Here is a 23,685-nt window from a genome sequence, read left to right on the forward strand (position 1 = left end):
CTCCGTTGTGGGGGGAACTGCAGAGGAAAAGTGTCTGGTCCTGTATGTGTCGGATTCAGGGGCTGAATTCTTCTAGGCTGTTTCAAATGCTTTTGGATGTTTGATGCTGACAGTATGTACACCCAGCGTGGGTGGCTTTGGGAGGAGGGAGTGACTGATGACTGGGAGCGACTCAGGTTGCTCCGATATCCTCCGTGCCATGGGGGTACAGGTGGGGAGGTGCAGCATCCCAAGCCCCTGACAAGAGAGGAGAGCTGGGCTTGTGGTAGCAAGCACGAATTGTCCCCTTTGCTAAGCAGGGTTCTCTCTGGTTGCATTTGAATGGGAGATTACATGTGAGTATTGTAAGATATTCCCCTTAGGGGCATGGAGCTGCTCTGGGAAGAGCAGAAGGTTCCAAGTTCCTTCCCTGGCAGCATCTCCAAGATAGGGCTGAGAGAGATTCCTGCCTGCAACCTGGGAGAAGCTGCTGCCAGTCTGTGAAGACAATACTGAGCTAGATAGACCAAAGGTCTGACTTGGTATATGGCAGCTTGCTAGGCTCCTAGGCCTTGCAGAATGGGGGCTTGATGAAGGCTGCCTTGTCCTACTCCATTAATGTTCCTGTGATCAGCCTTTATATGTGCTGTGGGACACTTGGCATCATTGTCAAAGGAGGACAGGAAGAGATGCCTGAGGTTCCCCCTGCTAAAACCAAAATGCCAGCAAGCCGGTTGGTCTGCATCCATACACATTTCAGGTGTCATCAGATATTTATAACTTTCATGCATGCTTCAAGAAAATAACAGCTGAAACTAACCATCCGCAAAGGCTGCAAGGATGGGAGCTGAGAGATGAGAAGCTGAATCAATTAGCAGGGAAGCAAAGGAACGGAGAAGATTTAAAATATTAATAGAAACAAACAGCATGCTCAGTGCTTCCCACTGAAAGGGGCGGTGGGGGGGGGAGTCTCTGCGCATCCTCCCAGGGTTTCCAAGAGCAACAGAGTAGAGCGGGGGGGGGAACCCTTTTCAAGATGCCATCTTTTCACAGGCTTGTGTTTCTTTTAAGAATATTAAAGCTATAAATAAAGCATTCTGTAGAAGACAACTGCTTCTGATCATGCACACACGCCTTTCTTATTCCCTTTAGGTTGTTTTTTAAAATTATTATTATTATTATTCTCAAATTTTCTGTAAATGTTAAATACTTCTCTTCTTATTCTAGACCTGGAGATAAGCGGAATATTGCATGGAAGATCTTGCCAAAGAAACCTTGTAAAAACCTGATGAACACTTTAAATAACTTGTATCAGCAGCTGGCAGAATGTAAGTGGGGCAATACTAAAAAAAAACCACATGGCATTGGTATTAATTCACCATATCAGTCAATGTTTTCAGGTGGTTAAGCAATTTGTCCTATTTAGCACTGGGAAACTTATAAAAATGGTAGTTTTTATACACAATTACAGGGGAACCCCCCCCGCCCCCTGATTACTACGTGTCTTCCGTCTTCCTCTATACGGATAACAATATGTGGCCAAAAACATGGGTCTCCAGATGTTGTTGGACTACAAATCCCATTGTAGGCCATTGTGGCTGGGGATGATGGGAGTTGTAGTCCGACATCTGGGGACCCAAGCTTGAGAACTCTTGCCTTAGAGAGATGTGGATTTATAACAAAGGGGCATGAGAGCACCCAGGTGCTAAAGACTTAAGGTTGGCTGGAACTGTGCCTGGAAAGAGATCTGCATTGCCAAACCCAGTGCTGGGAGGGCTTCTGTGAGCCCTCAGCAGTCGGAAGTGCTCTTCCCCCTAGACATCCTGGCCGAAGTCCAGGGCCTCCACACCCCCTGGGCCCCCCCCCAATCCTCTTTAGTCTATCCTGTGTGGTGTGGTGGCCTTCTCACCTGTGCCACTGGCCTGCACTATGCCAGGCAGCCCAGCATGGCTGTGACTGGGCACCAGACACGACCTCTGTTTTAATGACAGAGGGTGGAGTGGGGAAAGAAATATGTGGGATGGGGATATGTTAAGTTGTGTGCTGAAATGTTTCTGCTAATGCCTATTTGCACAAATAGACCTGTTTTATATTCTTACATTGTTCTGAGTTCAGTTGCTGCTTGTGCCCTCAAGAACCCACGTGTTAAAAATACTGTGGGTGTCACGGGGAGCATGTATAGGGAGATGATGTTTAACTTGCGGGGGCAGGGGGGCAGCTCCAAAGGCCTTTAGGTCCAGGCTCCAAAATTACCTAGGTGCACCTCTGCATGCATTCATTCATTTATGGAGGAGAGCTGGCCTTGTGGTAGCAAGCATGAATTGTCCCCTTTGCTAAGCAGGGTTTTTGAATGGGAGGGTATTTGAATGGGAGACTACATGTGAGCACTGTAAGATATTCCCCTCAGGGGATGAAGCCGCTCTGGGAAGAGCAGAAGGTCCCAGGTTCCCTCCCTGGCAGCCTCTCCAAGATTGGGCTGAGAGAGATTCCTGCCTGCAGCCTTGGAGAAGCTGCTACCAGTCAGTGTAGACAATACTGAGCTAGATGGACCAAGGGCCTGACTCAGTATATGGCAGCTGCCTAAGTTCCTATGTTCATATAAACCCTTTAACAGCACTCATGGAGCGTTGCCATAAGATTGGTTGAAGCATGGAGCTATACTGATTTTTGGTTATGGAAACTATCTTCCTCCTTAGCCTTCTATTTTTCTCCCAGCGTGGCCTGAGAGCCACTTTCAGGCCCAGCTAAGATGAAAGGGAGTCGCTCAGGCACAGTTCCCGGGGACGTCTCCCTTGGGCTTCAGTTATTTCACTCGCTGAAGTGTATATTTCAGCACTTTACATAAATTGTCCTTTTCTGTGTGGATGTCACTGAGTTTTTACCCAGACCAATTCTGTCATCGTTTCCATGGCAACTACTGTTCTGCAAAAGTACATGTGCGTGTCTGGATCTTTTTTACATTGAAGAGACGAGTGATTTGCATGCTTCCCCGCCATCGTTAGCTACTGTATTCAGTGGGATATTATTGAACCGGGTCTAAGGGACCAGCCAAGAGCCCATCATCAATTACATGAGCCATGAATATTATCAAATCTTCTTCCCGGTGATCTTCAGTCCCCCTCCTTGCATTTGCTTTATATGCCCCGTCCTTTCTGCTTGACCTGATTCTCCTGAGTGCCATTGGTTGGTGTGCTGGGAGGTCACAGTGGGCCAGCATGGGGTGGGTCTGCTGTGGCCCCTTTAGCTGCCCTTGGCTTAGCTGTTCTGATACCACAGAGAAGTTGGCTCACTTTGGGCCATAAAGCTAAATGCTTAGCCAGTCACTGGAGACTTCATTGTCTTAATTCCTAAGTTCACAAATGGCCGGAGTGAAATTAAACCCTCCTAATTGGTGTTTATCGATTATGTGATGAGGAGACCTCCAAAGGCCATTCGGTCCAGGCTGCAAAGTTACCTAGGTGCACCTCTGCTTATAAGGTCGCATAATTAACTTTGTGCGGTTGGCTAATGAACTTGGCAATGAGATGAGCCCTGCAGGACAGAAAGGAAACTGTTGTCAGTCAACTCCGGCAATGTTTTCAGCGTTCAGCCTTCTCTATCTTCACAGTGCAGCAAAGACCAAGAGATGATGCGCTGATGGAGCTGGCAATGAATGAGTATGATTTTCATTCAGGGAAGCTGCATCTGTTAGAGGTGGAAATCCAGGAGGCATTTCTCAGCTTCATGGCCTCTATTCTAAAAGGTTACAGGTCGTACCTAAGACCTATTACTCAGGCGCCCTCTGAAACTGCAACAGACGCAAGTTCCCTCTTTGAACTACAAGGTAAAGAAACGGGATCTTTCATTTTCAGCTTAGTTAAAAATGCAGGGGAAAGATCCGTAAAGGGATTGAGCTGATACGGATATCTATATTCTGTTTCTCGAAATCTTATTCGAATCCATGTAAGTTCCCTTAAAACTTCTATAGTTGTTACATCTTAACATGGCCTTTCCATTGTGTTTCAGATTTCAGTTCAGGTGAAATTCAGTATCGGCTCTAGTTTTAGGATGTTTTTGTACAGCACACAAAAAACATTTTTTAATTTCTTGCCTTTTTTTGGTCCAATATGACAATATTACTGTAAGGGGGGATTCTGAAGATAAATCAAATGTATGTCTGGCCATTGTCGATTTTGTTTGGGTTAGGAGACTCTTTATAGCAATGTTTACAAAGGCTACTCAGGGGCGCGCCTTCTCCGTTGCTGCCCCAAGGCTTTGGAATGTGCTCCCTGTTGAAATAAGAGCTTCCCCATCTCTGACAACTTAAAAAAAAATTTAAACATTAAAACAATTTAAAACTTAAAACAAGTTAAAAGTATTAAAACTGTAAATCTAATTAAAAACCTGGGTGGACAAATGTGTCTTAATTGACTTTTTAATACAGTTTTAATACTTTTAACTTGTTTTAAGTTTTAAATTGTTTTAATGTTTAAATTTTGTTTTGATTGTGAACCGCCCAGAGACGCAAGTTTTGGGCGGTATATAAATTTGTTAAATAAATATATACAAAAAGTTTATTTTAAGCCCCAGGTGTGGATAAAGGCCCTAATGAGCTGCTTCTATTACCTTTTTAAAGTATTTCGTAACTGTAAAACTCTTTTAGCACCATTTCAACTGACCAATGCACTTGGTATTGCCACAATAATACAGAAACACCTATTTAAAAAATCAGTTTATTCTTCCTATACACTTTGTCCTATTTAATTCAGTTCCAGTTTTTTCATAGAATATCTACTCTTTGAATTCCCTGCCCACCATATTCATATCACTGTTGGTTTGGTGTTTTACCTGGCAGGGTTCTTAAAAAGCCGTGATCGTTCGCATCAAAAATTCTACACGATGATGACCAAGACACAGATGTTCATTCGCTTCATTGAAGAATGCTCCTTTGTCAGTGATAAAGATGCAAGCCTTGCCTTTTTTGATGACTGTGTCAACAAAGTACGTGCCTGATAGTCTTCTCCATTACAGATTCTTTTAGCAAAGAGTGTTCTGGCAGCTGTGGTCAAAGTCCATCTAGAGCAGCCTTCTCTGCCCCATCATGCTGCCCTCAAGAGCTTATTTGTTTGCACCAAATGTCTCTCATGGTCCCCCCGCCCCCATAATAGTCCTAGTTTGTGTTGGGCTGAGCATGATGCTCACTGAAGTCTTAAGCATTTTTGAGCTCTTGGTTGATGTGACACCTACGGTAGGCAACGTTGGTGGCTGGCCGAGGAAACCGGTGGAAGAATGGGGTGTGAGGTCTGTGATGCCTTGCGATTGTGTGCCTCTGTATACCCTACACAATACTTATTTATCTAATTTGTCCTGGAGCCAAAGGTTTGTTTCTGACTGGCTTTGTTAAGTCGGGCAGTGTCCGCGTGATGGAAATCTTCACAGCTGGCTCTCAGTCTGGGAATAATGTGCCCTTGAAATTTCTGAAACCTGCAGATGTGTTCTGAGGCCAGTGACATTCATTCTTGCAAGAGAACCCGTTGGGTAATTGCTGCCAATGTAAAGTACTTATCGTACACCTGAGAGGAATGCAGCAATGGTGAAAATGGAGCGTTTGACCCCATGTCCTAGAAAGGTGGCCGGCTCCCTCAGGGGCCATTCTGTGGATTACAGTCAATTTCACTGCTAGGAGAGAAAACATTTGGTGTAGAATCCTGCAAGGAAATTAGCTCATCACAAAGGAAGTGGCAGTTTGTGCATCTGACAATAGTCATTCTTTGCAATAGAATTTGCTATGCGGAGCAGGTAAACAGGTCTAGCTTGGCTAAACGTTGTTGAAAAATTAGCACAAGCTGTCTCTGCAGGGTGCAGAGTGAAGCTTCAGAAGGAAGGAGCTGGAAAATATCCTCCCTTGTGGAAAAACTGACAGTGCTGCTGAATTATTTGTAGGCTAACTCTCCAAATTAAGCATGTGCATATCATGCAAAAGGGATCTGATTTGAGACAGACGCCTTTGAACACAGCTTGTTGAAAACAACCTGTCATCTTGATTCTGAATTGCTCAGGCTGTTTACAAAGCTGCAGTGGTTTCCTCATGCTACTCTAAAAGACTGGAGACAGAAGGTGGAGAAATTGCAAATAATGGCAGTAAATCATGGGGAAATGGTGTCTAAAACAGATTTTAACATCCTAACTTACCCTTCGCCTGCACTCCCAGCATCTCTGTTTTTTTCATTTCTGCTGTGTGAAGAATGTGCTTCTTTCAAACCAGTTCTTTAGCAACCACAAAGCCTATTCTTTGCCAGAAATATAATACGGTCTTCTTCATCCACTCTGTGCAGGTAGATACAGACAGGACTGGTGACACACGGCTTATAGAACTCGATGAGTCTTACAAGAGCGAGCATACTGTGTTCATAACGCCTCCAGAAATCCCTCACCTTCCCAATGGAGAAGAGCTCCCGTCACAGTACAGGTATCCCATGGAGCATTGCGGCCATCCTGGTGAAAAGTTGGTCCTTCTTTTGTTGTGTTAGCTGCACAATATTTTCTGTGTTACTCCTGCTTTGTCAATGGAAGCTAAGTTGTTTAACTACAACTTGCATCACACCCAGCCACAATTTATTGTGGCTGTGGATGATGGGAGTTGTAGTTCAATCATAGCTGGAGTGCCAAAGGTTGCCTGCTGTAGAACATGGCACAGAAGTTAAGGTGAGCACCATGTGAGTGAAGTTCAAGTGAGTGCATGACTGAATGTATAAATACAACTCTGTATTTTTGAGAGTTTTTTCTTTAAAATAGGGATTTCATGGGAAATAATAAATGTCTTTTGTATCTCAGTAAGATCTAAATAAGTGTCCTGTTTTGCGTTAAGCCTTCTGCCTCTCCAGGGGATTAAACAGGATCAAAATGCATGTAATTTAATTTAGTAACTATATATGTCAAACTAGATTATTTCAGTTGTAAATTTTTGCTTTCCTGAAAGTCCATTCTTAATCCAGCCCTCTTGTCTTCTCTTCCAAATGAATGTGCAGGATTGGTATTGATTTTCATGGGCTTCTGTTCGTGCTTTCTTCATTAGAAACTAAATAAGCTTTATAGAAGTTTCTGGAGTAAACTGCGATCAATACTAATGAAGTTGTCAATCCAGCCGAACTGAATTCTAAAAAACTAAACACCTTTGTTTAAAACTGAGCTTTAAGTAAGTGTATAGATTACTTATAGGGAAGCAACTTGTTTTCCTGAAGAGACACTTTGAAAAGAAAGGGCCAAGTTCTCACCCCACCCTCCAATCAACCATAATAATGATTATATGTAGTGCCGTCTCTGAGTGTGGTGCTTTACAAAGACAGGTCCCAATCGAAAATCAGCATCAGGGAGTCAGAAGAGAAAGTGGAGGGAGGTCGAAGTAGGGATAAACTGGAGAAGGAAAAACATGGTCGAAATAAACCTTCCAGGACGGTTTTCAGTCAGCAGGCTTCACTGTGAGCTTGAAGTTGCCTCCCAAAAACCAATACAAAAAGTGGATTTTTAAACCCTGGATATAAATCTGGCTACACACTAACACACAATAAAAAAAACCTGAATGTGTGTGAAGTGCTCCCCGATAGCTTGCAGGGACGAATCGGGGTAAATCTGGCCGATATTATTTATTTATTTTATTTTATTAGATTTATATACCGCCCTTCCAAAATGGCTCAGGGCGGATATGTGAACGCACCCCCTCCATTCCAGAGGAGATGCGAGCTAAAAGCCCTGTGTGAAAAAACGCTCTAGTCTTCTGAGTAAATGTCAGAAGGTTCCCCCACGTCCAAGTCTTTAGCCTGAAATAGCACAGCAAATGCTTTAATTTTGTGTATCCCCTCTTCATTTTCTTGTTCTTAGTGAATCTGCCTCCACCCACTGTGAGATAGCCATTGTAGTCAGAAGGATATTAAAGTAGCCTAATGACCCTGAGCGCTCAGGCTAATGTGGGATATAAGCAAATAAAAGTGTGTCTTCTCCCCCGTCCCCTTCTTTTTCAGCTATAATGGCTTCCCTGTGCTGAGGCAAAACTTGTTTGAACGGCCGGAAGGACTCCTAACAACGCAGAGCAGCAAACTGTCCTCAAAAGCCAGCAGCCCCCTGCCCATGTTCAGGAGGACAAAGCAGGTACTTAATAAGCCTGGCACACCCTTGAGCAGGGCTGCTCAACGAGGCAGATGTTGGCCTACAATCCCCATAATCCCTCGCTATTGGCCACTGTGGCTGGGGATTATGGGAGTTGTAGTTCAGAAACAGCTAACCCAGGGGCAGGAGAGAGGGGTGTAACTGAAGCTGCTGGGAACAGCTGCGCCTTGTGGGGTGCCCCCCCCCCGCCCTCCAGCTCCTTAGGACGAGCTTCTACTTGTTCAGCAGGGACTCTTCCTTCCAATTGCCTGGAGGTATCTCCTCCTCTGATGGTACTCGGAGTCAGCTGGGAGTAGGTCCAACATCTAATTTGGATAGTTACATCACTTAGCCTCATTTGCTTCTTGTTCTCGTTAGCACGATTTGGCATGTAAAAGTACAGTGATATGCCCACACCAGGCTTTAATTAACGAAAAATTCTTTGGAGTACCTGCTTGGCTGTACAGCAAGCATAATGAGCAAGGGGTTCCAGGCGTGATTTTCCACAGAGCTGCTCTTGTTCAATATTCAGAGAGCAGTGCCTTGATTTTTAGTCTCTGTCTCTCGTTGTGGTTTGAGCAACCTTTTAAAGGAGCTTATTTTCCTTTCTAATGGACTTGACGTTCTATTGCTTTTCAGATGAATATTTATGTTCTGTATTGGCATGTCGTCACCCTGAAATGATCTTACCAGATAATGGTTTGCTTTTTAAACTGGCATTTTAAAATTGTGCTGGTGGTGTTAGTCATCCTTACATCTTTCCAGTTATGGACTAGAAGCACCAGTCTTCTGAGATGAAAAACCACGCAGTTGTGGCATTGATGTGTGGCTGTCAGAGCTGGCTTTCCAGGTACAGCTCCGCCCAAATCACGAAGGTGAAAGGCCATCCATCAGTGGATAAGCAGGCTATAGGAGGCCAGGCTGTGGACGGGTAGACAGTTCAGCTGATACACTGGTGAGCTGATGAGTGGGGTGTGCGTGAACCGTTCGATCATGAACTGGGCCAGTTTGGCAGCTCAACTGCAGACTGGACCAGCCTTCAGGAGAGGCCGTTTGGTCTGCCATCAAACCAAACTGAGCCTGGTCCATGGCAGACCAGTTCGAACCAGTTAACGGGGCTATGCTTGAAAAGGGGAATCTGGCGAGAAATGGACCAATGTGGGGGCAGCATGGTTCCTGAACTGACCTGGCCTCCACAGATGCATGGAGGCTATTTGCGTGACCTCTGCGCATGCAAACTGGATTCTCCTTTGCAAGCATAGCCATAGGAACCACCAAAGCGGGTTGAATTTTGTTGATGTGGAGAAAAGACAGGTAACTCATAATGTGCTTATCATTTTTGCATACCAGCATTAATAGTAACATATGTGGGGGAGGGGAGGCAGACTTATTTTGGCTGAGGAAACCCTCTCCCCTAGTGCCACGTCCCCAATCCAGTTGTCCCTACCCTTCATGGCTGCAGTCAAGCTTTGAAAAAGACGTCACAGATTTTTTTGCCCCCTCATTTCATTTGGTCCTGACTCTGAGGCTTCATAGGGTCAGGCGAAAACCCATTAGCTGCTTGTATTGCTTGTCCACAGCTGAGTCAGTAGCTGCAGTTTCACCTTCTGGCCGCGGTTGTACAGGAAACTTATTTAGGCTAGCCCAGTGTTTCAGCGCTTCTGCATGAGAAACTAATGGGGGAGATCGGCCCTTGCCCTTTTCTCCCCTTTCAAGGATGGTTTCAAAAGCATAGCATACCTAAAGCACATGAATTTCAATGCATCTCTGCAGGAAATCAAGTCAGCGCATAAAATAGCCAAGAGATACTCCTCCATCCCTCAGATGTGGTCCAGGTGCTTACTGCGTCACTGTTATGGCCTGTGGTTTATCTGCCTCCCTGCCTATGTCAAGGTGTGTCATTCCAAAGTGAGGGCTTTAAGGACAGCCTATGACGTCCTGCGGAAGATGCATGCAAAAAAGATCGACCCGCCCGATGAGGTAAATCGATGGCCCTGCGGGCACAGGAGGGGAAGTCTAGACTTCTCAAGAGGGAAACCATAACGTGGTCTTCCTTTCCAGGTGTGCTACCGGGTACTGATGCAGTTATGTGGACAGTATGGTCAGCCAGTGCTTGCTGTGCGCGTCCTGTTTGAAATGAAGAAAGCTGGCGTTGACCCAAATGCCATTACGTATGGTTATTACAACAAGGTACGTACAATATTGGGGGATCAAGCTTTGGTTAATGATCTGCAAGCTTGTCATTTGGCTACTCCAGGGGTTCTCAAACTGGCGTCTCCCCAGATGTTGTTGAACTACAACTCCCATCATCCCCAGCCACAATGGCCAAAGGGGTTGTAAGCCAACAACTTCTGCTTTAAAGATCTGGAGGGAACATTTATTTTGATTGGAGCAGCAGTATAGGAGGAGGGGGGATTTAACCCCCCTCTTTTTTGTCAGTCTAAATCTACACCCCAAAGTCAAAAATTAAGGGAAGAAAATCGGGTGTGGTACATATACTCACATCCGTTCCCATCGGCAATCTGGTGGAGCCCAGGAAGTGTTTTACTTCTCAAATGTTCTTGTTTTGTTCTTGCCTTTTGCGAGGTCAGAATATAAAATATTGACCAGGGAAACTAGATTCAAGTCCCCATTCAGCCATGAAGATGCCACTTTTCAGTCTGACCAAACTCGCGGTAGGACTATAGTGGACTATATGAATATAAACTAGAATAACCCAAAGGATGCTGCTCCCAGCCTCTTGGACAAACGTGGCAAAATGATAAATCACTTCCATTTAATGCTTTTACAGGCTGTTTTGGAAAGTACCTGGCCCTCAAGCAACCGGAGTGGCTACTTCCTGTGGACGAAGATAAGAAATGTCGTCTTGGGAATAGCGCAATTTAAAAGAGTTCTAAGAAAACAACCTGCAAATGGCATCCACAAAGCTCTTACACAAAGTAGAGTATTCATGTGCCTTTTGGTTTATGACTGTATGTTTTTCCCCCAGGTAGCTGGAAACGCCATGCAGAATTTTCAAAGTTAATTTAATTAACACGGAGTGTTCTCCTTAATGCTGTACCTGATTACTGTGAACAGTTATTTATACTGGACCAAAGCTGTTTGCCAGCAATGACTGTGTGCTAATTCCCTCGTGTTGAAAGCATAGTCTGGAAAATGTGCAGATAGGGGCACAATGCATGCATTGGAGTGGGCAGGAATGTAGGATTCTGCTCATCAACCTCCCTGGAAAAGTCCACATGGGAAACTACTGGTGCTAGCATTTTTTACATGCATCTTCCATTGTATCATTCCAGAAGCACCCCTCTGGAAGTAATCACTGTATAGGAAGTGCTGGTTATTACCTAGAAAGCCCTTAACAGCTTTGTTCCAGGGTTCTTAAGAGAGCGCCTTCTCTGTCATGAATCCTGTCGCCTATTAAGATCATCTGGAGAGGTCCGGTTATGGTTGCCACCAACTCGTTTGGGGGCAACCCGGGACCACGCCTTCCCTGTGGCTGCCCCAGGGCTTTGGGACATGCTCCCTGCTGAAATAAGAGCATCTCCTTCTCTGTTTGTTTTTAGGAGGACCCTGAAGATGTACCTATTTCCCCGGGCTTTTAACTGAAATCTAATTTTTTAAATTTTAATGTGTTTTTATCTATTGCAATTTTTTAAATCTTTTTATGAATTTTAAAATGTGTTCTATTTTATATTATGTTTTAATTTTGTACACTGCCTAGAGATTTCTATACTAGGCGGCATATAAATTCAATAAATGATAGATAGATAGATAGATAGATAGATAGATAGATAGATAGATGCCCTGTTCCTGATGTCATCACCTACACTGAACAAAAAATGATCTGATTGCAGTGAACTGCTTCATGGGTCCATCCAGGGGAACCAAACATGAGGCTGTGTTCAGTTCTGTACTGAGCAGAGAACTAACCAATATTACTCCAGCTGAGAATAGTTTTTTTTGGACGGCAGAGCAAAAGAACTGCACTACGCCCACTCAGTTTGCAGCTGTAACATGAAACAAAAATGTTCTGGTGCGTGCAGAATATAGCGGGCTTGGCCTTACTGACGGCAAAGGAAATATTTCTTTTGTAGGCATTCTCGGCGCAGGTATAGCCTCATTCTCATGGAGGCTTAATTGTCTGCTGCTAAAAAGTGAGGCCGTAGCAGACAAGATTGCAGAAGGAATAGATAACTATTTTAGAGGAAACTCTGATCCTCGGATAAAAGTGTTGTCCTTTCACGATGCCTCCAAAGCCACTATTCAAAGGAGAACAATCTGTGAAGCCTCTTGTCTCAAGAAATAAAGGGAATGGGGCCAGCTCCTGACAGCATTCACTTCTTTAAAATGCCAAGATACACTCTCTGATTTGGAATGAAATCAGTAATAAAGAGCTCAATAACACGGGGAGGAAACTTGATATGCTGGGCGCAGTGGAAGCCCCAAAGTTGCTTGCGTTTCTCAAACATTCTTCCAGTTTGGTAACAAAGCATCTAGATTATTAGCACACTGCTTGCATGAAAACCAACAGGTTGTTCTTGCCTATTAAAAATAATGAGGGGATAGAGTAACGTCAGTAGAGAAATGCAATAGGGTCTTTTTTGTTCTTCATTATATGCAACTACAAATCCTGATCTCAATGCAGTCAGTGCTTATTTGCATAGATACATTTTCAAAAGCACTCAAGCCTTGGCATAGAGCTCTAATGGAGGCAAATGCCACTCAGGAGTTGTTATTATTATTTTATTATTTTACATTTTATATCCTGCTCTTTCTCCAAGGAGCCCCGAGCAGTGTACTACATACTTAGGTTTCTTCTCACAACAACCCTGTGAAGTAGGTTAGGCTGAGAGAGAAGTGACTGGCCCAGAGTCACCCAACAAGTCTCATGGCTGAATGGGGATTTGGACTTGGGTCTCCCCGGTCCTAGTCCAGCACTCTAGCCACTACACCACGAGTTAGGAACAGAGGAAGCTGCCTTATCCTGAGTCAGACCCTTGGTCCATCTAGTTCAGTATTATCTACCCAGACTGGCAGCGGCTTCTCCAAGGTTGCAGGCAGGAATCTCTCCCAGCCCTACCTGGAGATGCTACCAGGGACGGAATCTGGGACCTCCTGCCTGCAAAGCAAATGCTCTACCACTGACCGCATTCCCAATTGTTATGGATACAATTAAATGCAATTAAGCATTTAAAAAACCTCCTGTCTGCATTTTGTAAGAATGTTTCAGGCAAACTGGCAGCTAACTCAAGCTTTTAATCTCAGCGGAAGGTGATGGTTCTCCCAGAACACAGCAAAAACAAAGGACTGGATCCAAAAGCATGCTAGTGGAAAGCCTTCTGCTCACAGAAGGCCTGTTTCCAACTTACAGCAGTGGAATGGCATCGCATGAGAAAACCAGGAAGGTCTTGACCCACATCAACAATACGTCTCAGGAAATTTTTTTAATGCCATCTGTGCAATGAAATAGCTCTAGTATGGGCAGAACATAGAACATGGCTTTCTGGTGGACACTGACTGATTTCTGGTGGATCGGTTAGCACAGGGATACTAGCAGAGAGAAAAGAGACCGCATGAGACTCAAATCAGACCTTTTGTACAGTCCCTGTACAAAAAAGATGACCCCTGCAGTCACCAACCACCTCAGCTGTTCAGTCATCATCCTGTTAATTCTTTCATTTCTCTGTTTGTTTGTTTTTTATTGTGATAGGGGAACATTCAGACCTCTTGTACAGACTGTCTAAAGAAGCAGTAAAGCAAGGGAATGCAGCTGTGCGGAAGAATGGTGAACAAAAAGACGAAAAGAAAGAAAGTGACTCCAGTTCTTGTACGTATCAGTTCTTGATACCTGGCGTGTTGGCTGTGAATTCTGATGCTTGACATCCAAACTGGGTTTCTTCCGATTCCAGCTCATTGATTAATGTTCTGTAATGCATCCCTTTTGAAAGCGGTTGTGTTCCTTCTCCTGTTCAGCACTGGGTCACATGCAGTCAGTGGTGCAGGGAGCTTCTGCCTTCATGTCTGTCCTTGGGCTTGGGGAGATCTCCATCATGGCAGAGTTGAGTCCTTGTATCACAAAGGCCTCCTTGGTTGCTGCTGATCACTCTGGAATATCAACTCTGCAGTGCTTCAGCATGTAAGAGGCATAGTTTCTAGGAAGTCAGGGCTGTTATGCAGGAACAAACCTGGGTTTTCCACTGAGTGTGCAGGTAACAGCCGATGGAGGATACCACATGGTGGCCAGGGAAGAAGACCCAGTGCAGGGAATTCTGCCAGGATCATCCTGGCACCATGTGTTCATTAGCTAATTTATTATTTGCATATAGTCAAATAGCATATAGTATGTTTTGATGTTGGCAAAACATAGCAAGGTAAAGGCACTATGCGGAAACCATTTTATTTCTCTGGACTTTAATTTAATTTTATTGTGAGGCTCTTTCAGAAGCCATTTTGAAATTGTTTTGGGACTACAAAGAGAGAGTTATGAGTCTTTAAAAGGAATAAATATAGCAACCAGGAATCTAGGACTGGGTTACCAGCAGAGATGAAGGTGTGGGATCTACACAGCCTGGCTTTTGGATATATATCTATAGCTGGGGAAATGACATATAGTTAATGAATGTTGTCAAACATTTACTAAGCTCCTGACACAATTCTCCATGTATCTGGTGTGTATCTCCAAAAATAACAAACTGAGCTCCCAACAAAATCATCCATGTCTCTTGTGTATGTGTGTGCAGTGTCTGAAGTAGAGAGTGGAAAGGGAAGCGGTGACTGCCTTCCTGCATTAAATTATCAAAATTCCAGTAGCGCTAAGCCTTCTTCAAGGATCGTTCGCATTACCAATACAGTGGGCAAAATGGTTGATAAATCTGGAGATATTGTTACAGGTAAGCTGGCACAGGTGAAGGCTGACTTAAAGTGTGGCAATTACAAGTTTTCTTTTAATTTGACTTATTTATTAAGAAAACAATCCCATTGTACGCCGACTTTGACAGCTCTGCTTTCCTAAGGAGTGGGTGGATTCTCTGTGGATATGAGGGTTCTTTGTTTCCAACCACAGCCACCCCCAACTTGCCAAGTTGTTGGGGGAAAGGGAAATTGTGGGCAGTGTTCCCTCTAACAGGGATTCCCAGAAGTTGTTGACTACAACTCCCAGCATTCTCAGATTCAATGCCCATTGAAGCTGAGGACACTGGGAGTTGTAGTCAACAGCATCTGGGAATCCCTGTTAGAGCGAATAGTGATTGTGGGTACAAGGACTTTGGGCAAGCTTTGTAGCTACTTTGCTTTACCCTTAAAATTGTGTTTGTGCTTTTCCTTCTCCCAGAAAGCTCTGCAGGGTTGCTATTCTCCTCTTGTTTTGAGGATATCAACAAAAAGAGAGTTAATAGGCTTGAACATTTAAGAAACAGACCTTTAAATGCAACTGGAATGGACCACAAGCGGATGGTTTGGAGAAGCAGAAACCGCAATCTAAGTGGAGATGCCCTGATAGAGCTCATGAAAAACCAGATTAACCAGGAAGCAAGTCCTGGGGAAATTGTAGAAAACCTAGGAGAGGATGTGAAAATCCTCTCTAAAGGTTTAGAGAAGAGAATAAGGCCAAAGACTCTCAACATCAGACAAGCTTCCTTGGGGCCCAGGAAGAGAGGCACCCTGGAGAAAGAATCCAGTGATGAGGATGCCACCTACGAGAACAGTTTTAGTGACAAAACAGAGTCCCCAGTTATATTTGATTTGGAAGATTTGGATAATGAGCCTGTCTCAGTCAAAGGCACAACAACACTGATGAAAAAACCAAAGAGGATTCAGCGTGCCATCAGCTTTCCAGTAAAACCCATTGAGAAAACCGACGTTGAAGCAGGATTCGATCCGCTGTCTTTGCTGGCTGCTGAGACGGAGCAACAGAAAGAGGAAGAGGAAGAGGATGATGACAAAAGCGTCTCAACCCCCTCTGCAAGGAGAGATTTAGCGGAAGAAATAGAGCTGTATATGAACAACATGAGTAGCCCCTTAACAAGCCGCGCGCCAAGTATAGACTTGCAGAAAGCCTGCAGTGAGAAGAACACCCATAAAAAAAGTCCAACGTTGGCACAGCCATGCCGGAGATCGAGCCTCCCTCCAAACTCACCCAGGCCGGCAAGCCTAACCAAATCCAAAAGTTACCAGGTGAAAAATGAACGGGTGAGGGATAGGCTTTGGTCCTCTCCAACGTTCTCCCCAAACAACCGAGCAAGGGGTTCATCTCAGGACATGACCGGCACAGTAATGCTTGCTTCTCCGACTTCGTTCAACTTGGACACGCTCCTAACGCCTACCTTTGATGTTCTAAAGAGCAGCATGTTTTCTGCAGGAAAGGGAGTTGCAGAGAAGGCCAGCAAGTGGTACTCCAAGTTTGCTACCTATGCGGCGTCATCAAAGGTAGGTCTCCATTGTTCATAGGCCATTGCTATAAAGAAAGCAAGGTGGTTCAGTAAAGGCTGAGATGTTGAGCCTTGTCCCTGGCTGTTCTGGTCCATAAGGAAGCTATCCCACTTCATCAGTGACACAAGACTTGAGGAAGGTCCCTAACAACTTTCTTGAATTTTTAGCTCAGCCTATCATTGGTGGGCCTGCAATGTCATTAATCTAACACCACCATTGCTAGATTACGCTGATGATGAGATACCTTGGAAAAACGTGTGTTTGGAGCTCCACACCATTGGAATGTAGTAATATAGGAAGCTGTGTTATACCGAGCCAGACCCCAGGTCCATCTAGCTCAGGATTGTCTGTGCTGATGGGCAGCGACTTCTCCCAAGGTTTCAGGCAGGAGTCTCTCTCAGCCTTACCTGGAGATGCTCCCAGGGAGTGAACCTACTACTACTGAACTTACAGCCCCGTCCCTTAAGGGGAATACCTTACAGCACACAGGTGTAGTCACCCATCCAAATGCAAACCAGAGCAGACTTTAGCTCACTACTGCAAGACCAGCTCTCCTTCCCAAAGTCTTATGGGCCCCTCCGTACATGTAGTTGGGGATACTCAGATGAACCTTTTCCTGCCACTGATGAGGATGGGAATGTTTTGTTTTTGCATTGGGCAGATTTCTTCAGCCTGTAGAAAAGAAAGGTCTCTGTCTTTGCTTTTGTTAATACCTTTTGAGAGGGAAGTGAAATCTGGGCCTCTCTGCATGAGAACAAGCAAAGACTGGAATGTCTTCTGCAGAAGTTAGCTGTAAGAGTGAGGCAGGTCATCTGGCATTGCTGCCTCCTGGAGCGTCCAACTTTCCCTCTAATTAATAAAAGCAAAACCTTGATCCTGAGAGCAGCCAGTTGGCAGGAGAGCCCCCTTGGCTCTCCAGCAAGGCTCACACGGATGGACTGTGGCTGGGTTTGGCGGATGGCACTGGTGGGGCTCCTTCCAAATTCTCCCCATCAGGTCCCTGAGCAAAGACAACATCCCTGCTTTTGTCACCAGGACCAATACTCGGACCGAGCCAGCATTTCATCCCTTGGGGCCCTAGATTCAGAATCTGCATCTCTGACGGATGAAGAAGTCTGCAATGATTTCGACAGCACCTCTTCTCCCCCTCAAGAGAACGCCGCCGCCTCCTCCTCTTCCATGCTGAAGGGGATTGGCCTGAGCAGGACAAGCCTGGAGAGTTCAGCTTCCATCAACAGCTCCTCGAGGGGTTTCTCTCAATTCGGTAAGATTTCCAGGATGTGTCAGATTCTGTTTTCGGTTTTCCTGCAATATTACTACATCCCAAGGTTTGGGGTGTTTTGCTAGTCAGGTTTGCTGCACAGCCTTCAAGACTGAGAGGGCATCTCCTCCCCGGTGAAGGTTCCGGAAACATCTGGAAGTCTTCCCTCCTTGAAAGGGATAGCTGGAGTCGTCCACTGGAGGATATTTTACTTTCCAGGACCAGAACAAACTCTTGCAGGCGAGTCTAAAGTTTCCTTCTGCAATAACAAGTATCCTTTTGCCTTCTAGGCTCCCTTTCAAAGTTTCCTTTGCCCGGCCGATCAGATCTGGTCTCCTCTTGCAGTACAAGCAGCACAAGCGTGTTCCAGAATTACGCACTGGAGGTACAGCACAATCCTTTAAAAAAATAAAGTCGTTGTTATGACTGTGCGGGGTGGGAAAAGAACAGCAAGGAGGGCGTCTCACCTTCTGGAAACTGCATCCTGGTTTTAATTTCCCCATATAATAGCCACCAGCTTAAGGCAATATGTAGATCCAGGTGACCTTTCTGTTAATGAACCAACATCCTGATATGAATGGGAGCTTTTTTGCCAATTACTCTTCCAAATGAACTCTCATTAGTAGTCCAAATGAACCATCACTGATACCTACTGATTGGCTGTTGCAAGGCGAAACCGGCAAATCAATCCAAAATGTATTTGTCAGCTCTATAAATAGATTAATTCAGCTGCTAATTTGTTGACATTACAGTGCAGCAGAAATTCCCCCAGCTGGAGTTCCTCCCCCACCCCCTCCATTGAGGCGGCTAATTAATTTTTAGTGGCAGGCAGGGATGTGTCCTTGACAGGATCCGTGAACGCTGAAGAACTTTGTAGAAATGGATTGAAAGGTCAGGAACAGAGAGTTAATCCCGGGGGTTTAAAACTAGGCTGCCAGTGAGAGGGGGAGGGAGGGCTGGCTAGAGCTGGATTCAGGGGCCGATCTTCACGCACCTTGGGCTGAATGCTTTGTGTCTCGGCAGATCTGCATGAAGGAACTGAACACACACACACACCCCGCCCTGGGTCTGTAACAGGCTTAATTGGTAGATTAGTCAACCAATTCAGTTTAGCTTTAGTTGATTCATCTAAGCAGAGCAATTTTTATCAGCAAGGCTGATGGTTAAAAGCACACCTGTTTATTTGTAGAGGCTGTTTTGTTTGTGATAAGAATGAAAAAGAATCTACTCTTGCAATCTACCCTTGCAATAAGTCCGCGGACATTACTAGCCCAGAAATATTTGTAGTAGCCTTAAAAAACACTTTTCTATCCCTTTCAGTAGACTTTCCCCCCTCCCCCATATTTTCTCGAGTAGTTTTTCCTCTCCTATTTTTGAGACTTGCAGTATGATCCTGTGCATTCTTACTTGGAAGTAAGTCAATGGGACTTCAGTGGGGGTTTTACTGCTAAGTAAGTGTGCCTTAGGCTGCAGTCCTTTGCACGCTTGGGAGTAAGGCCCATGGAACTCAGTGGCTACACTGAATTCAGTAGGACTTGCTTCCAAGTAAATATGCCTTGGATTTGCCCTCTGCCTCAACTCCCAAATCTACAGATCACCAAATTTATATATAAAACTAAATCTAATTAAAAGCCTGGGTGAACAAATGTGTCTTAACTTAACTGCCTTTTAAAAAGTTGTCAGAGATAGGGAGACTCTTACTTCAACAGGGAGTGCATTCCAAAGCCTTAGGTCAGCAACGAAACAGGAGCATCCCTGAGTAGCCACCAGACAAGCCGGTGGCAACTGCAGATGAGCCTCTCCGGGTGGTCTTAAAGAGAAGTGGGGATCATGGCAAAGAAGACGTCCTCCTAACGTCTTAAATTCAAATTTCACTATCCAAGTTTTACTGTAATAAACTACTTTGCACTACAGTTTGCACCAGTGGACAAACTGTATACATGATTCATTTATCTACATTTAGCTTTAATAATAACCAGAAGAACAAACATCTTGCTTTCTATAGTTTTCCTGCTCCTCCAGAATGATAAATTCCAAGGATTTCAGTTTGATAGTTTTGAATGTTTGCCAAGCTCAGTTTGCTCATTTGTGAATTGGCAATATTCCTTTTGGAATGTTAGGGCACATAACACAGGTAGAGTTAGGGTCGATTTCAATCAAGTCGATTTCAACTCCTGCTGCCCACAGAGCCCCGTGATTTTCTTTGGTAGGTTTACCATTGCCCCCTCCCACACAGTGTGAGATGATGCCTTTCAGCATCTTCCTATATTGCTGCTGCTCGATATAGTACCAGTGGGGATTCGAACTGGCAACCTTCTGCTTGTTAGTCAAGCATTTCCCTGCTGCGCCATTTAAGGTGACTCAGTTACCTGGTGCCATTCTGCAGAAGACTATGAGAAACCTCATAAAGGGAATGTAAAAACTAGCTTAAAAAATCATCTAGTCTATTTTTGGATTATCTTTTTTGTAAAGTGTGAGAAGAATTATAAGTTAGAACTTTGTGGAGGGATCAAGACTTGCCTTTAGTACCTGTCCTAAATAGACTGCCAGAAGAATGGGTCTATATATATAAAGGAAGATAAGCATGCCTCTGATCATATGTAGAGTTGCTATCCCACATCACTGAGAAGCTACAGTCACCCCACACATACTTCAGGAATTCAGGGAGGGCAGGTCTGATTTTAGAGGTTAAGGAAAATATCCCTTATCTCTGTTTCAAGTGCAATGGGTAGTGGATCTTTCCCTCCTCACTAGTGAGGGGAAACATGAGGGTTTAAAATGCTGTTCTTCACACAGGTCCTCATCTCGAGCTGTTCACGATGTCGAACCTGTGACTGTCTGGTCCACGATGAAGAGATCATGGCAGGCTGGACAGCAGACGATTCCAACCTTAACACCACATGTCCTTTCTGTAAAAACTTATTCTTGCCTTTCCTGAACATTGAAATCAGAGATCTCCGGGGGCCCGGAAGGTAATTGATTGTCCTTGGGTCCTTGCTTGAAGTTATTTCTAGAGAACTAGTTTTTTAAAAAAATCTTCTAATTCAATAAATGTTCTCACTTTTCCTAGATATTTCCTGAAGTCCAGTCCTTCTTCAGAGAACATGCAGCTTCCGTCATCCTTTCCCACCCAGACAGGAAAGTCTTGTGCCTCTGAGCTCACGTCAGGATTTACTGCCTCTTTAATACCTGCACAGGATGACCTGCATTTAAATAGGTAAATGCAAGACATTTTGTCCTCTGACTCATTCTGTCAAAAACAAGACCTTGGCTTCACTGCAGACATGGCTTTATTTCTCTCCTATTAAGACATTGCCTACTCTGTCCTGAAAGCTTAAGGTGAGCAACAGGATCCTGGATTAGGGGGACTGGCCTGATCCAGAAAGGCAGATCTTTGTTATTTATTTAGAGTTCTAGGAGGGTTGTTGAAGCTGTGTCTGAGTGTCGATGGTCATTGTCTTCATTGACATAAGTCTTCAGCTGGTGGCAGCCTACCTCGCAGGAGAGATGTGTTCCTAAATTTGGATCAGAGCAATCTCTATTGAGAGTAGATCCCAGGAATATGAACATTAACCCCCTTGACCATCAGAATCCACAAAAAACAACCATCTTCCAAAACACATTATAAAACCACAAAAGCAGCATAAATAATTGCTATAACTTAAGAAATAATAATCAGCAGCAACTTGGAGATAGCCTAAGCTCATCAGAGGGAAATTATTTGAGGGCATGCATGGGGGAGATGGAGAGGAAGGTTAAGGGAAAGAATAGCTTGGACACAGGAGGAAGAAAGAGGGCATCTGTTTCTGCTGAGCTGTTAGACTGCATTTGGCTTCCTGCATGCCCGGAATCTTGCCAGCAGTATGGCGTGCTTGTCAACGAAGCACGTAAAGTAAAATTAAAGCTGATGTGTTGACCATTTTTCCTATGCAGCAACTCAAAACTGCCAGAGACCACCTGTGCCAGAAGCATTCAGATCCCTTCCAGAAGGAGGCAGGATCCTGTTAGAACTGAACATGCCAACCACCTCCTCTCAAGGAGTATCAGTACCTACGGCCCACTGGAGGTGGAGGAAACAGGGATCCACAAGCACAGCCACTTTGTTCCCACGGGAAGCTTGCCCACCACTTTGCAAGGGACAGCCGTGAGTAATCCGGGCTCCTTCCCTCTTTCCCTAATGTTGACTTTCATCACTGGCATAACTTCAGTGATCTAGCTTTTTCAGGGTTAGTGCAAATAGTCTTGTGGGGGAACTAAGCAAGAGAGGGTCTCCCAATTCAATATAATGGCATCTTGGAGACTGGGGTGACCCCAGAAGGAAGCATCCTCACTCACTCAGTGCTGATAGGCAAGTCAATCCTTCTTTGTGTTTGGTTCCATAGGATCCTTTGGGGCTAGAATGGCGTTTATCCTGCCCAGACCCCATCACCGTTCCTTATCTGAGTCCTCTTGTTGTATGGAAGGAGCTTGAAAGTTTATTAGAAAACGAAGGGGATCATGCAATCACAGTGGCAGATTTTGTGGACCATCATCCTATTGTGTTCTGGAATCTAGTGTGGTATTTCCGACGCCTGGATTTGCCCAGTAACTTGCCCGGATTAATACTGTCCTCCGAGCACTGCAATAAGAATTCAAAGGTACGCAAAACTCAGTTTCGTTGACTGTATGGCACCTATTTTGTTTAAGGTTCTTGACAATGTTGTTATTGTAGTTGTTAACCTGATAACCCCTTTAACTGGGCAAAAGGCAATTTTCAAGTGGTGATTCTCTTTATATTAAACATGGGGAGAACAACTGGCTCTATCTAACCCCAGCACAACATCCCTCCAGTGCCTGTTGCTGGTGTCTACCTTGTGTTTCTTTTTATATCTTTGGGGACAGGGAACCATCTTCTCTTTCTTCTAGGTAAGCCAGAACTCCCCTTTTATGGCTGGTTGTTCTTCCTGTGGAAGCATCTCCAGCATCAACTGGGGATCCGAGGTTGAGAACCCCAGGGTTGCTGGAATGCAATGGATGAGGCCAGAGAGAAGCAGGTACTTCTTGGGAGTGGCAGTTAAAATGTAGACCCAGCATACAAGCCTGCCATGTAGCAGCTGAAGATCAGAATCTTTCTCCTCCTGTCTCTCTCATCCAACAAGCTGGCTGCTACTCTGTCATCATCTCCTCTTCTGATAGTCACACAGACCTGTATTTTATGTCTTTCCTACCCAGATCCCCCGAAACTGTATTTTGGAGGACAGCAAGCATGTTCTCATTCAGATGTTGTGGGACAACATGAAGTTGCACAGAGATCCTGGGCAACCTCTCTATATTCTCTGGAATGCACAGAGTAAGTTTATCTGCAGTGAATCTAGAAGTGCTTTTGGCTTTTGAGAAATATCTCATCACCACCAGTCACTTCAGCAAGTAAGCTGTGCAAATGTTGATCATGCCACTTTTTTTGTCTTCCAGGTCAAAACCACACTCTTTTGTTTGAGAGTGAGTGTTACGCTCTGTCCTGCTAAGGCTGCTGTATTTTATTTTATATCTTTCCCACCCCCACCTTGTACATCTGTGTGGGTTTTTAAAAATATATAGACACAGATGCTTTTTTTGGCTTTCAACATACTGCCTGAGCATAGATTTATTTTCTAGCCTGTTTTTGTTGAATCTGTACATTCTTGTCTGATTTAATGTTTCTTTGAAATGAATGTTTGGAGTTCTGTTGGTGATTTGCAGCATTTATAAGGTAGCTTGTAGAAGACACCTCTGTAAAACCCTGTGTTAATCTCAAAACCAGCTACAGAATATTGGCTTTTCATACATCAGTTTAGTTGCAGCTGTTCTCTACTTTTGGCCAGAACTTCCCTTTCATGGCTGGCTGTTCTTCTTGTGCTTTTCTTTCTTGTGTTCCTGTA

The 23,685-nt window shown here is 44.5% G+C and overlaps 1 protein-coding gene across 4 annotated transcripts in view; it reads left to right on the forward strand.

Moving 5' to 3' along the window:
• DENND4A (DENN domain containing 4A) overlaps nt 1–23,685 on the forward strand; it is a 70,749-nt gene that overhangs the window by 39,566 nt on the left and 7,498 nt on the right. For 3 of the 4 annotated variants that reach the window (XM_053272545.1, XM_053272544.1, XM_053272546.1), the window contains exons 11-29: nt 1,207–1,307; nt 3,587–3,802; nt 4,814–4,959; nt 6,294–6,427; nt 7,977–8,103; nt 9,874–10,080; nt 10,162–10,290; nt 10,892–11,039; nt 13,811–13,927; nt 14,841–14,990; nt 15,431–16,524; nt 17,563–17,791; nt 18,079–18,173; nt 20,585–20,760; nt 20,859–21,005; nt 21,722–21,932; nt 22,171–22,425; nt 23,000–23,117; nt 23,240–23,266. In XM_053272545.1, coding sequence (XP_053128520.1) covers nt 1,207–1,307; nt 3,587–3,802; nt 4,814–4,959; nt 6,294–6,427; nt 7,977–8,103; nt 9,874–10,080; nt 10,162–10,290; nt 10,892–11,039; nt 13,811–13,927; nt 14,841–14,990; nt 15,431–16,524; nt 17,563–17,791; nt 18,079–18,173; nt 20,585–20,760; nt 20,859–21,005; nt 21,722–21,932; nt 22,171–22,425; nt 23,000–23,117; nt 23,240–23,266 — 3,827 coding nt within the window. The remainder of the gene's footprint in view (nt 1–1,206; nt 1,308–3,586; nt 3,803–4,813; nt 4,960–6,293; nt 6,428–7,976; nt 8,104–9,873; nt 10,081–10,161; nt 10,291–10,891; nt 11,040–13,810; nt 13,928–14,840; nt 14,991–15,430; nt 16,525–17,562; nt 17,792–18,078; nt 18,174–20,584; nt 20,761–20,858; nt 21,006–21,721; nt 21,933–22,170; nt 22,426–22,999; nt 23,118–23,239; nt 23,267–23,685) is intronic. The other variant, XM_053272547.1, reaches the window with a different exon arrangement.

Source organism: Hemicordylus capensis, chromosome 10 (assembly GCF_027244095.1).
Source record: "Hemicordylus capensis ecotype Gifberg chromosome 10, rHemCap1.1.pri, whole genome shotgun sequence".
Taxonomy (NCBI): domain Eukaryota; kingdom Metazoa; phylum Chordata; class Lepidosauria; order Squamata; family Cordylidae; genus Hemicordylus; species Hemicordylus capensis.